Source organism: Lynx canadensis, chromosome B1 (genome assembly GCF_007474595.2).
Source record: "Lynx canadensis isolate LIC74 chromosome B1, mLynCan4.pri.v2, whole genome shotgun sequence".
In the NCBI taxonomy this organism is placed as follows: Eukaryota; Metazoa; Chordata; class Mammalia; order Carnivora; family Felidae; genus Lynx; species Lynx canadensis.
In genome coordinates this window covers 43,076,630-43,091,845 of record NC_044306.2, presented here as the reverse complement: position 1 = coordinate 43,091,845, position 15,216 = coordinate 43,076,630, and the positions used below count along the sequence as shown (strand labels likewise).

Sequence of the window (15,216 nt, the reverse complement as noted above, 5' to 3'; positions counted from 1 at the left end):
TATCTTGGAGAATGTTCCATGTGCACTGGAGAAGAAAGTATATTCTGTTGCTTTGGGATGCAGAGTTCTAAATATATCTGTCAAGTGCATCTGATCCAATGTATCATTCAGGGCCCTTGTTACTTTATTGACCATGTGTCTAGATGATCTATCCATTTCTGTAAGTGGGGTGTTAAAGTCCCCTGCAATTTACTACATTCTTATCAATAAGGTTGCTTATGTTTGTGAGTAATTGTTTTATATATTTGGGGGCTCCTGTATTCGGCGCATAGACATTTATAATTGTTAGCTCTTCCTGATGGATAGACCCTGTGATTATTATGTAATGCCCTTCTTCATCTCTTGTTACAGCCTTTAATTTAAAGTCTAGTTTGTCTGATATAAGTATGGCTACTCCAGCTTTCTTTTGACTTCCAGTGGCATGATAAATAGTTTTCCATCCCCTCACTCTCAATCTGAAGGTGTCCTCAGGTCTAAAATGAGTCTCTTGTAGACAGCAAATAGATGGGTCTTGTTTTTTTATCCATTCTGATACCCTATGTCTTTCGGTTGGAGCATTTAGGGCATGTACATTCATGTTATTATTGAAAGATGTGGGTTTAGAGACATTGTGTTATCTATAGTTTTCATGCTTGTAGTGATGTCTCTGGTATTTTGTGGTCCTTGCAACATTTCACTCACAGAGTCCCCGTTAGGATCTCTTGTAGGGCTGGTTTAGTGGTGATGAATTCCTTCAGTTTTTGTTTGTTTGGGAAAACCTTTATCTCTCCTTCCTTCTGACAGACAGACTTGCTGAATAAAAGATTCTTTGCTGCATATTTTTTCTGTTCATCACATTGAAGATTTCCTGCCATTCCTTTCTGGCCTGCCAAGTTTCAGTAGATCGGTCTGCCACTAGTCTTATGGATCTCCCTTTGTAGGTTAGAGCCTGTTTTTCCCTAGCTGCTTTCAGAATTTTCTCTTCATCCTTGTATTTTGCCAGTTTCACTATGATATGTCGTGCAGAAGATTGCTTCAAGTTATGTCTGAAGGGAGTTCTCTGTGCCTCTTGGATTTCCATGCCTGTTTCCTTCCCCAGATCAGGGATGTCTCAGCTATGATTTGTTCAAGTACACCTTCAGCCCCTATCTCTCTCTCTTCTTCTTCTGGAATTCCTATGATACGGGTATTGTTCCATTTGATTGCATCACTAGTTCTCTAATTCTCCCCTCATACTCCTGGATTTTTTTATCTCTCTTTTTCTCAGCTTCCTCTTTTTCCATAATTTTATCTTCTAATTCACCTATTCTCTTCTCTGCCTCTCAATCTGTGCTATGGCCCCCTCCATTTTATTTTGAACCTCATTTCTAGCATTTTTCAGCTCCTTATAACTATTTCTTAGCCCCTTGATATCTGTAGCAGTAGATTCTCTACTTTCCTCTATGCCTTTTTCAAGCCCAGCGATTAATTTTATGACTATTATTCTAAATTCTTGTTCAGTTATATTGCTTAAATCGTTTTTGATCAATTCTTTAGCTGTCACTACTTCCTGGAGTTTCTTTTGAGGAGAGTTCTTCCATTTCGTCATTTCTGGTAGTCCCTGCAGTGGCTCCAAACTGCAGGGCACTTCCCCTGTGCTGTCCAGAGTAACTTGTGTTGTTGGGTGGGGCCACAGTCAGACCCAATGTCTGCCCCAGCTCACTGCTGGGGTCACAGTCAGATTGGTGTGTACCTTATCTTCCCTTCTCCCAGGGGCAGGGCTCACTGTGGAGTGGTGTGGCCCCTGTCTGGGCTACTTGCACACTGCCAGGCTTGTGGTGCTGCTTCTATGGGATCTGGTGTATTAGCTGGGGTGGATCCGTAAGCTGTACAGGGGTGGAAGTGGTAGGCTTAGCTCGCTTTGCCATCGGTGGTCCCATGCAGGAGGGGACCTGCAGCCCCAGGAGTGAGGCCGACCCGGCAGAGGGATGGATCCACAGAAGCACAGCGTTGGGTGTATGGGGATTCATTTTCCTCTATGTGGATCCCCTGGTGGTTTCTTTTCTCAGAGCCTCTTTCCTGTGGGCAGCTCTCAACCACCATATGTCCTTCCTAACCTCTCTGGTGTGACTTATTCTCTATATTTATTTGTGGAGTTTATTCTGCCAAGCTTTGGATTGATCTCTGGTTTCTTAATGGGATGTGAGTGATATCTAGTTGTAAACATGGGATGGAGTGAGCTTAGGGTCCTCCTACTTTGCCATCTTCACAAACCTAAATTCCACTTATTTTTTTTTAAGTCACTGGGATCTCTAGTGATATTACTTCTTTTATGTCTCATATAATTTGTTATATGTTCTCTTTTTTTTCTCAATCTCTCTAACTTGGGCTTTATCAAATTAATTGATTTTTAAGGCTATATTTTAATTTTATTGACTCTTTATCATCACTTGCCCAATTTCTTTTCTTAACTTTATGCATACTTTGGGGTAAACTAGATTTTTTTGTTTATTTTAATTTATTTTGAGAAAGACTGAGAGAGAGAATGTGAACAGAGGAGGGGTGCAGAGAGGGACAGAGAGAATTCACAGGCTCTGTGATCATAGCAATGTGAGGCTGAATCTCACGACCATGAGATCATGACCTGAACTGAAATCAAGAGTCGGTTGCTAAACTGACTGAGCCATCCAGGTGCCCCTCCCCTAGATTTTTAATGTGAAAACTCAAATAGTTTATTTTAAACCTTTTTTTCTTTTTGTGTAAGCCCTTTAAAGCTGTACATTTCAGTCTAACCACAGCTTCTATTGCATATCAGACATGTTGATATTTTGTGTTTCTTTTTCATTTAGTTAAAATATTTTCATTTTCTTTGTAATTCCTTTTGTCTAGCAGATTGTTTTAGAAGTATTTCAGTTGATTTTCAAATATTCGTGGATCATCTAGATGCCTTTTTATTATTTATTTCTGATTTAATATTTATTGGTTTTGGATGTACATATTTTGAAATTTATTGAGACTTATTTAATGATAGTAATTATTTTTATCTTTTGTTTTCCATTTTTGTTTGATTATCTCTATGCTGTACAAACTTCACAGTAGGAGAATGCATTGAAGTGTTGTATTTGTTTTTAGCTACTAATTGAAGTGCCTCTAATAATTTCCTCAATGTTATATTAGAAGACAGATTTTATTAACTTTGCTTCTAATGAGTGTTGCTTCTTCTAAAAAATGCAAATATTGAACACATGTTTTGCTTATGGATTAAGCAAAAGATGATCTATTCTAGTACCATCCACCTCAATGTAATGAGAACATTGCATCCTGCTGTCAATGCTTTGCAATATTGTGGTAAGAAAATGAATGTTTGAAATGTCATTAAAACAGCAATATCCTTGGGGCGCCTGGGTGGCGCAGTCGGTTAAGCGTCCGACTTCAGCCAGGTCACGATCTCGCGGTCCGTTGTTCGAGCCCCGCGTCAGGCTCTGGGCTGTGGAGCCTGTTTCCGATTCTGTGTCTCCCTCTCTCTCTGCCCCTCATGTTCATGCTCTGTCTCTCTCTGTCCCACAAATAAATAAACGTTGAAAAAAAATTTTTTTTTGAAAAAAAAAAAAAAGCAATATCCTGATTGATATCTGTATTTATTGGGATGGAATTTGTTTTTAGATTTAAATGTAAGTTCAGAAACCCCAAAGTAATAACAGCTTAAATCAAGGATAAGTTATTTTTATTTTGGGAAATTAGAATTCTATTAATTGCATGACATTTCACAGTATAATTTTACATTGATTTCTACACAGTGACTTTCATATCCAGGATCATCTCATAGTTCATAATGGAAGCTTTGACTACAACAGTTAACCAAAATTATAGTCACCAATAGAATAAAAACCTGGCTGTCAACATGACTTTCTATAATTTAAATTTATGGTTTTGTTTTAGGCCAATTATCTGACCTTTATATAGATGTTATCCTAACTTTACAAAAGGCTAAGAAATGTAGACACTACACAAGGAAGCCTTGTATTTGACTGAAAACCAGAAGCTCAATTATCAAGGAAAAATCAGAGAATGGAGAATGAGAACATCCAGCAAGTGTTTGCTAAGACTCAAGCTTCAAATTAATTGTCTAGTTGGATATAATTATGACTATTTTCTTTCTAATGTCAACACTAATTTATACCCAGAAGTGTATCCCTTATAAACGAGTTCACACATAGTAAACACATCTTACATTGCCTACTTTTTAGTAATGTTCTATCATTTCTCCTTTAGATAGAAATCGTCTGAATTTTTGGCAATGTGATAATAAATCAATTATTTGTGGTTATTCTAATGGTAGAGTATGTTCAATAGGGTGTGACCTCCAAAAAATTTAAAAACCCTAATTTTTTCATGATCCTCATGTAAATAATATTTCCCTGTGATAGTCCAAAGGACTAGGGTTTGAGTCTATTGTTGTAAAATCCAATAAATTCATATTAGCTATATCTGTCATCAAATTATAAATCTTTATGAATATAACTTTTTCATGTATTAATACTATTCAGAATAATAAAAGCCATAATGCAATATCAACAAAAGAATGTACTATTTACAACAGATAGTTTATTCCATGGACTCATTTATTTAAAAAAAAAATATATATATATATATATATGTGCTATATATGTGCTAGAGAACAAAATAGTTGGAATGCCTTTTCTCCTGGAGCTAAAAAACTAGTAGGGGAAGATAATGAGTAAATAATTAAATAAATAATAGTTTGGTTGTTGATAAATATTAAAGAATAATAAGTGTCACTAAAAGAATAAAGATGTAAGTGGGTGGTATTTTAGATGTGGGTTTAGAAATGTTATCTCTGAGTAAAAAGTTGGTATTGGACTCTTGAGTTTAGGTGATATATTAGGGCTATAGGCACCAATATCTGAGCTGTCAGGTATAGGTGTTATTCAAAATACGTACTTCAGGATTATCTATGAATAAATATAAAGAAGTGAAAAGCTCAATCTCTTTTGTTAATACAGGATATTATAATATTTAGGGACCGTGAAAGGAAAAGGAAGCAACAAATGAAACAGAGTACTTTGTGAGGTAGGAAATGTAAGAGAAAACAATGTCATGAGTGAGTGTAATATAAGAACCAATAAAATTCCATCATTTATTGCTAACTAAATATTTAATATAAATTCTTGCACAATTGACTTCCCTTGTACAGAAAATAAAATTTTGACACTAACAAAATTGAGCATTTTGACTGTTGTGGAATATTATTAAATAGCTTTATTCCAAGTCTAAGCAATTTATGAAGTAATACTTAACATAAAAATTTGAAGTTTGATGTATGTTTAGTCATTCCAGTGGTGTGAAGATCTTTAGTAACTGCAGCATGGAGGATTTTGCAACTTTTATTTCAAATCCAAAGTCCCAATGTCTTCAAAATCAGCCACACTTAGATCCATCATACAAATCTGTGGTTTGTGGTAATGGACAAGTGGAACAAGGAGAACAGTGTGACTGTGGGAATGCAGAGGTTAGTACTACTTTGGAAGATATGTGTGAAAAATTATAAATAAATTTTTATACTGCCATTTTCCCTAGGGAATCAAAATCACTTTTCTGAAAAAAAGTTAAAAAGGCATATAGAAATTTTAATAAACTGATAAGTGCACTTACATATCAGTATATGGATTCAGTGGTTCATAGATTATCCTTACAGATGATTTTCAAGATCATTAATTCTGTAACTATGTTGACCTAGGTTTTCACTTTCCCTCTTGAGTGTGTTCTTTCCTAGTATAGGAATACCTCAGAGCTTTGTGGGTTTTGTTCCAGACAACCAGAACAAAGTGAATATCACAATAAAGTAAATAAAATGATTCTTTTTGTTTCCCAGTACATACAATTATATGCTTATATTATCCTATAGTCTACTAAGTGTGAAATAGAATTATGTCTGAAAAAACAAGGTACGTATCTTAAAAATACCTTATCACTGAAGAATGCTTTCAGCAAGTCATAATCTCACCTTAATGCTGATGGCTGCTGACTGATCAAGATGGTGGTTGTTGAAGGTTGGAGTGTCTGTGGCAGTTTCTAAAATAAGATGGCAATGAACCTGCCTGCATTCATTGGCTCTTTTATGAATAGTTTCTCTGTAAGCATGTGGTGGTGTTTGAAAGCATTTTACCCCCAGTAGAACTTCTTTCATATTGGGGTCAATCATCTAAAACTTTGCTGCTGTTTAATCAACTAAAAGTATATAATCTAAATCTTTGGTTGTCATTTTAATAATCTTCACAGCATCTTCAGTGGGAATAAATTCCATCTCAAGAAACCACTTTCTTTGCTTAGCCATTAGAAGGAACTCCTCATCTGTCAAAGTTTTATCGTGAGATTTCAGTGATTCAGTCACATCTTCAGGCTTCATTGCCAATTATAGTTTTCTTCCTATTTCCATCACATGTGTAATTACTTCCTACACTGAAGCCTTGACCCCCTCAAAGCTATTCATGAAAATTGGAATCAACTTGTTCCAAACTCCTGTTAATGTTGGTATTTTGACCTTTTCCCATAAATCATGAATGCTTTTTATGGCATCTAGTATAGTGAGTCCTTTCCAGAAAGTTTTCAACTTACTTTGGTCAGGTCTGTTAGAAAAATCACTATCTATCGCAATTATAGACTTTGATCAATGGGCTAGAAAATGGATGTTGTGTTAGTAATCATAAAACAACATTAATCTCCTTGTACCTCCCCATCAGAACTCTTGGGTCACCAGGAACATTGTCAATGAGCAGTAATATTTTGAAAGGATTCTTTTTTCTGAGCTGTGTTTCTCAACAGTGGTCTTAAAATATTAACTAAGCCATGTTGTAAACAGATGTGCTGTCATCCAGACTTTGTTGTTCCATTTATCGGGCACAGGCAGAGTAGATTTAGCATAATTTTTAAGAGCCCTAGAATTTTTGAAATGGTAAATGAGTATTGCCTTCAACTAAATGTCATAGCTGCATTAGCCCCCAACAAGAGTCACCCTGTTCTTTGAAGCTTTGAAGCCAGATATTACCTTCACCTCCCTATCTATGAAAATGACATCTTTCAATGGAAGGCTATTTTGTCTACATTGAAAATGTGTTGTTTAGTGTAGCCACCATCATTAATTATCTTAGCTACATCTAAATAACTTGCTACAGCTTCTACATCACCACTTGCTACTTAACTTTGCACTTTTATGTGATGGATACAGATTCTTTCCTTAAACCTCATGAACCAACCTCTGCCATCTTCAGACTTTTCTGCAGCCTCCTTATCTCTCTCAGCCTTCATAAAATTGAAGAGAATTAGGGCCTTCCTGTGGGTGAGACATTGGCTTAAGGGAATGTTATGGTTGGTTTGATCTTCTATCTAGACAACTAAAACTTTCTCTATATTAGCAATAATGCCATTTTGCTTTCTTATCATCCATGCATTCATTGATTTTTAATTTCCTTCAAGAACTTTTCTTTTGCATTCACTACTTGACTAACTTTTTGGTGTAAGAGGCCTAGCTTTGGCCTCTCTCAGCTTTCAACATGCCTTCCTCCCTAAGCTTAATCCTTTCTAGCTTTTGATTTAAAGTGAGAAACATTTGACTATTCCTTTCACTTGAATTAGGCTAATTAATAATCCTGTAATTTCAATGTTGTTGTGTCTCAGGGAATAGGGATGCCTGAAAAGAAGGAGCGAGGGGAGCAGTTCATCAGTGGAACAGTCAAAACATAATTAAGTTTATTGTCTCATATGGACAATGGTTCATGACACTCTCCAAAATCACAATAGTAACATCAAAAGCCACTGAAAACAGATCTCCATAACAAATATAATGAAAGAATTACCAAAATGTGACACAGAGACTGTTGGAAAAATGATGCTGGTAGATTTGCTCAATTTAAGGTTGCCACCTTCAACTTGTAAAAACAAATAAATGAACAAAAGTGATGTTTGCAAAGTACAATGAAATGAAGCACGATAAAATAAGATAATGGCCACATTTCTTTCAAGCTTAATATCTGCTGGCATTCAGGAAAATAGATACAAAGTTTTCACAATTCAACAGAAAATGAGGCATGCTTGTGGCTTTGAATATTTTAATGCAGGTCAATATTTAAGTAAAAAAAATGTTTGGATCATTCACAATCAACAAATGCATGTTCTCCAACCCACAAAAATCTTAGATAAAGCTGCTTGATTGGAGGGAGGTGGGAAGACTAGAGATGAAAGGAATGCACTCAGAGAGAGAGAGAGAGAGAGATTGTGAGACTCATAATGGGTGTATGGATGCGAGGAAATCAATACATAAAAGGAGTTCAGTTTTCCCTACAGCAATAGCTGAGGTCATGAATGTGTACTGTCCCCAATAAGAAAGTGAACTTTTAGATACCTAGTTGGATGATGTGCTTTTAAGAAATTATTTTCCAGTACCCACTTGTGTTTTTCTTGTTTGGGTCTAAATGTAAACACTTTGAAAATTTTTAGTAAAAATTGACAATTGTGTATCTTAGTTCTATTAATTATAATATAAGTGAGCCAGTTCCTGTGATATAACTTTACTCTCTGGAATCCCGTATGGGTAGCAATAACAATAACATTGATTAGGCAGAATAGTTCTGGAAAATAGCTCAAATTTAGTTTGCCCTAATAAGTATTTGACTATAACTCATATTAAGACTACTGAAATCCATGACTTATTTTTGTGTAACTTATTGAAATTTTTGCCCAATTAACCCTATTCCAAATCCCTGACAATTTAAAAAGTGTGTGTGTGTGTGTGTGTGTGTGTGTGTGTGTAATCATTGTCTCTCCAATCTTCTCTATTCTTATCTGTTGCTTTAAGTGTAATAATAGAATTTTTATAAACAAAATCACATGGATGAAACATAACATTAATCAAGGCATAATAAGATATGGATGAATCATAATTTCAGTCATATTTAGAAATATTATTTTCTAACTCTTTGCCTTTAGAGAATAAAAGTAAGTTAAACTTTGAACATCCCATAAAAGTTATAGGCTTATTAAAACACAATAGATTCATAAAGGCTGATTAGGAACTAGTCACTATAATGAAACTGATAAATCATAGTTTCCATTTATTTTATGTCTTGTATTTAACTATCTGTTTGTCTACAAGAGCGAGAGAGCTTGATGTTTTGGCTTTGGTGGACTCAGAGTTTCAGAAAAATCCTACTACAGTATAGTCAAACCTACTCTAGGGATAGAAAGAGTATACAGAATAGCAGAGTAGTAACCAATAAATATGTGTTAAGTAAATATATAAGTGGCTCTATTTTTTTTTATGTTTGCCAACATGTAATTTAAGCACCTATCTGTATATTAGATAATATTCTGTCACCATTAAAATATCTATCTAGTGTGAGTAAAAGTTGGAAGGTACTTCAGAGCATTTGATTTTCCTTTCAGGATTGTGCTGCTAACTTAAACTCATGTTGTGATCATACCACATGTACATTAACAGTTGGTTCAACTTGTGATATTGGTGAATGCTGTAAAAATTGTCAAGTAAGAGCCTTTTAAATTTTTCTGAACAAAGTCATCTTTTTTATTCTACTCATATGTTCACATTCTGCTTTATTCAATATTATTTACTTCATTTCATCAGTATTTGGCAAAAGGAGAAATATGTAGACCTTCCTCTGATGAATGTGATCTCCCTGAATATTGCAATGGATCATCTGCAACATGTCAAGATAACTTTTTTATTCAGAATGGGCATCCATGTGGAGAGAATCAATGGCTTTGTCTGAATGGAAGTTGTATAAGTGGGATAAAACAGTGTGTGGATTTATTTGGTGAAGGTATTTATTATAATTTTATTTCTCTTATATGTGTTCTTCTGGAAACCAAAAAGAAGTAGATGTTGATACATAATTGTGATTTAAAAAATAATGTAAGGGCCTCCTGGGTGGCTCTGTTGGTTAAGTGTCCGACTTTGGCTCAGGTCATGATCTCACAGTTTGTGAGTTTGAGCCCAGCATTGCGCTCTGTGCTGACAGCTTGGAGCCTGGAGCTGGCTTCAGATTCTGTGTCTCCCTCTTTCTGCTCCTCCCCCACTCACACTCCATCTCTCTCAAAAATAAACATTAAAAATTTTTTTTAAAAATAATGCAATTTTTAGTATATATATATATATACATACACACATATATATGTGTGTATGTATATATATATATATATATATATATTAAAGGATTATAGAAAAAAGTTAAGGAATGCTGTAAAAAAATATCAGACAAGTTGTCTGGAATTAAAGGTATGAATTATTTCCACAAAATAATAAGGGAAAAGATTCAAAGTCTATGGGCTCTTCATTTGAGAAGGAAAAAAGCAGACTGAATATAAGTTACACTTCCCTCTCTCACTCCATATCCATAGTTTTCTTAGTAAATATAAAATACATACATATGGCTGTGGACATTAAAGGATCATAAATATAAATCGGCATGAGTAGAATTTAAATCACACATGCAGATACACACAGCCAGATACACACATTCACACCTGGGAACTACAAGGATAGTTTATGAAAATCACAAAAAGGAGTAATGAGGATCCAGTAACTATCAAATAATTGAAAGATGATGTGCACTGAGTACACATGGTACTAAATATACATGGAATCATTTGCTGAAGAAGATGGAGACAGCAGCAATGGCAGCAGCATTTTATGTCTATAACAGAAGTAAAAGAGTGACTGACGAGGAAATATTTAGGATATTCATATAAATAGCCAAGTGGCTCAACCTTTTCTCAACTCTAATGGGTAATTGCCTACTTTAATTTCTGTGTAAAAAGGAGTTGCAAAGTAATGATCAACTCCAAAAATGGACATACAATGACATAGAATGACTATTGGTTTGAAGAAAGGCAAAACAAAGATATAAGGAAAGAAACATAGAATGGTTAAGTGCTCTCCCCAGGAACTGGATGATTTGAACCACAAAGGAAATTATGAAGAAAGATATCTCTATCTCTCCATCTCTCTGTCTCCTCTCTCTCTCCCTCTCTATCATCTCTCTCTATATATATATATATCTATCATCTATCAATTATCTCTCTGTCTATCATCTATCTACTATCACTGATCTCTACCTATCTCTTATCTATCTCTATCTGTATCATGTCTTCCTTATCATCCATATCATCTATTTATTTATCTCTATCTACCTACCTATATATACATACAGATAAATAAAGAAAGAGAAAGGGAGAAATAGGAAAGAAAATCTTGATCTGAAAGGAATACTGGTTAAAATGTAAAAATAAGCATATTGGTTAGATCATTGAAAAGGTAGAACTTCTGTTTCAGCTGGCAGGTAAAATTGTGAATTTCACCCAATGTTAAATACATAGATTAAAAAAAAAAGTATGTGAAAGCACACATTTGAACTCATATAATTTGCTTTCCAAATCTATTTCTGTAAGGGCTGATTGTGAATGATGTTAAAAACAAAAAGGGAAACTAAATGAGGAGACAGAAGAATTAAGCAAGAAGAAATCATCATCATAGAAATTAGCAAAATTCATTGTTGGCTAAAAAACACATCTTTTAAAAACATATTTCAAAATATAAAGAATAATATGAAATTAAGTTATTAGTATGTCAAAAATGTAAGTTGACCCCTAGAAGAATAAAAATGGAAAAAAAAATAGTTTCACCAGGAAAAAAAAAAAAAACTGAAACATTCCAATAATGTTCCAATGGAACTCAATCATTCCAATAAAATGCAGCACTAAAGAGAAATTAAAAATTAGCATTAGTCAAGTATTCATTTTATAATCCAAGCTACAAGAATAATAATAAAATAATTTGAAAATAAAAGCTTATAAAGGAGGGGTGCCTGGGTGGCTCAGTCGGTTAAGCATCCGACTTTGGCTCAGGTCATGATCTCATAGTCCGTGAGTTTGAGCCCTGCATCAGGCTCTGTGCTGACAGCTCAGAGCCTGGAGCCTGCTTCAAATTCTGTGTCTCCCTCTCTCTGACCCTCCCCCGTTCATGCTCTGTCTCTCTCTTTCTCAAGAATAAATAAACATTAAAAAAATAATTAAAAAAAAGCTTATAAGGGGAAAAACAAAAGCAAGAAAATTCTTGATTAACTCAAAAGGCAAAAACAAAGTTAAAAAAATAACATAAAATAAGAGAATAAATTCTAAGACAGCTTATTTACATTTAAATATTTTGTAATTATGTTAAATATAAAACCTCCATTAAATATTAAATTTAGGGAAAGGATGTAGCAAGTACTGACATATGTAACTATGAGAAAATAACTAGAAAAACCAAGATACACTGTATTGATGATATTTTAATTTTTTTAATGTTCATTTATTTTTGAGAGGGAGACAGAGCATGAGCGGGGTAGGGGCAGAGACAGAGGGAGACACAGAATCTGAAGCAGGGTCCAGGCTCTGAGCCATCAGCACAGAGCCTGACACAGCTGGAACCCACAAATGGTGAAATCATGACCTGAGCCTAAGTCAGAAACTTAACTGACTGAGCTACCTAGACGCCCCAAGGTGCTTTCAGAATCTTAGGAAGAATGTCTTTAAAGAAAAAAAAAAAACACATAAAGAGATCATAGCAAAACTACTAGGAAAAAAAAATGAAAAGAGGAGAACAAAACATTTAAAGTGGGAGAAAAAGACACAGTACCTTTTAAAAAGCAAGTGGAGTCAGATTCCTTGTCAACAATTACAGAAGCTAGATGGCAAAGTAAAGATACTTATAACGGCTAAAAGAAAATAACTACTCACCCACCCAGAATTCTTAATGAGCAAAAAATACCCTGTACATCTTTTCAATAAATGTGCATGAACAACTGTACATTCACATGCAAAAGAATGAATTTGAACCCCTACCTCACACCAAACACAAGAATTAACTTAAAATGTATTACAGACGTAAATGTAAGAGCTAAAACTATAAAACTTTTACAGGAAAACATAGGCATAAATCTTAGTGACCTGGAATTAGGCAGTGTTTTCTTAGATATGACACCTAAAGCACAAGTGATGAATGAAAAAGGCATAAATTGGACTTCAAAAATTTAAAAAGCTTTCATTCTTCAAGAAAGTGGAGAGGGGCACCTGGGTGGCTCAGTCGGTTAAGTGTCTGACTCTTGGTTTTGGCACTGATCACGATCTCATGGTTCATGGGTTTGAGCTCTGTATCGGGCTCTGAGATGACAGCGTGGAGCCTGCTTAGGATTTGCTCTCTCCCTTTCTCTGTGCCCCTCCCCTGCTAGTTTGTTCACTCTCAGAATAAATAAAGACAGTTCGATGAATGGGAGAATATATTTGCCAACCATATTTTTAATTATAGACAAAATATATACAAAATATAAGAAACTCATCTGACTCAACAATAAAAAGACAATGTAGTTTAACAAATAAGCAAAAAATTAGATTAGACATTTCTAAAAACAAGACATAGAAATGATTAATCACGGGGGCTCCTGGGTGGCTCCGTCAATTGGGCGACTGACTTCGGCTCAGGTCATGATCTTACGGTCTGTGAGTTCAAGACCTGCGTTGGGCTCTGTGCTGACAGGTCAGAGCCTGGAACCTGATTCAGATTCTGTGTCTCCCTCTCTTTACCCCTCCCCTGCTCACACCCTGTGTCTGTCTCTCAATAATGAATAAACATTAAACAACAAATTTTTTTTTAAAGAAATGATTACTCACATGAAAGATGCTCAACATTATTCGTCATTAAGGAAATTCAAATTGAGACCACAACAAGATACTTCTCCACACTTACTAAAATAGCCATAATTAAAAGACAATAGGAATTGTTGGGAGAGTATGGCAAAATCTGAATTCTTATGCACATGCTCGTGGGAATATAAAATGGTACAGATACTTTAGAAAGCAGTTTGGAAGTTCCTTAAAATTTTGAACCTAGCAGTTTAACCCCTGATATATGCTTAAGGAAACTTAAAACATATGTCCCCACAAACCTTGTATACAAATGTCCACAATACCATTATTCATAATAACCAAAATATAGAAACAACCCAAATGTCCATCAACTGATGAACTAGTAAATAAAATGCAGGATATTATTTAGTCAATAAAAATTAAAGAAGTGATGATATTTGGTATTTACCAATAAATTTTGAATAAATTTTGAAAACTTTATGCTAACCTAAGAAAGCCAGAAACAAAATACCACAGATTCTATGATTCCATTTATAGTAAGCATACAGAATAGGCAAATATTTAAGACAGAAGATAAATTAATAGCTGGCTAAGGTTTAAAGGAGGGAGGCAGAGGATGAATGTATGAATGTAATTCTGTGTGTGTGTGTGTGTGTGTGTGTGTGTATTGTTTGACATATATCCAATTTAATATTACAGCATATTGATGACCACCTTTACTGTCACAACTTAATACTCCTGAATGCACTGCAATATGATATCTGCTAAAAATCGTGTGTTTTGTTGCTTCATTGGTTGTTTATAAACTTAAAAGTGTGAATGTTTCTCAATTTCCTCCTCTGTTCTCTTGGTCATTTTTCTCTATTTGTGCCAGTCTTATGCTATCTTAATTTCTCTCCATTTATATCTCAGAGACAAGTTTTGTCTTCTTCCTTTTGTATCATCTTCATATGTGTTGGCTTGGCTTTCTTCCATATGAACTTAAGTACCAGATTAATAAATTAAATCATGCATTAATTTTAGTTGAATTGATATCCATGTAATATTGAGTTATTCTGTGGATGATCCAATGAGTATGAAGTGGTATCTTGTGGTTTTGATTTGCATTTACCTAAAGACTAATGATGAACATCTTTTCAATGTTCTTATTGACCATTTGTATGTTTTGTTTGGAAAGATATCTATTTATATCATTCATCTATTTTTTAATTGTTAAATTCATGTTTTACAAATATTTTCTTTTGTTGTCTAAATTATGTCATCACTTTTCTGATGGCCTCCTCTAAAATGCAAAGTTTTAATTTTGATTAGGTTCAATTTATTTATTTTTTTTTGTATGTGCTTGTGATTTTGGTGTTATATCTAACACCAAATGCACTAACAGAGCATTGCTTAATTCAAGGTCCTGATTTGTTTTCCCTGGGAGTCTTATACCTTTTCCTCTTAAATTTGGGTCTATAATCCATTTTGAGTTAATTTTGTATATGGTGTGAAAAATGGTCCAACTTAATTCTTTTAGCATGTGGATATCCAGTTATCTCA

General features: G+C 34.5%; 1 protein-coding gene across 1 annotated transcript in view; it reads left to right on the top strand.

Moving 5' to 3' along the window:
* Positions 1-15,216, top strand: part of ADAM2 (ADAM metallopeptidase domain 2) — a 146,518-nt gene that overhangs the window by 89,397 nt on the left and 41,905 nt on the right. The window contains exons 12-14 of the mRNA XM_030311871.1: positions 5,308-5,488; positions 9,418-9,516; positions 9,617-9,812. Of these exons, the coding sequence (XP_030167731.1) occupies positions 5,308-5,488; positions 9,418-9,516; positions 9,617-9,812 (476 nt within the window). The remainder of the gene's footprint in view (positions 1-5,307; positions 5,489-9,417; positions 9,517-9,616; positions 9,813-15,216) is intronic.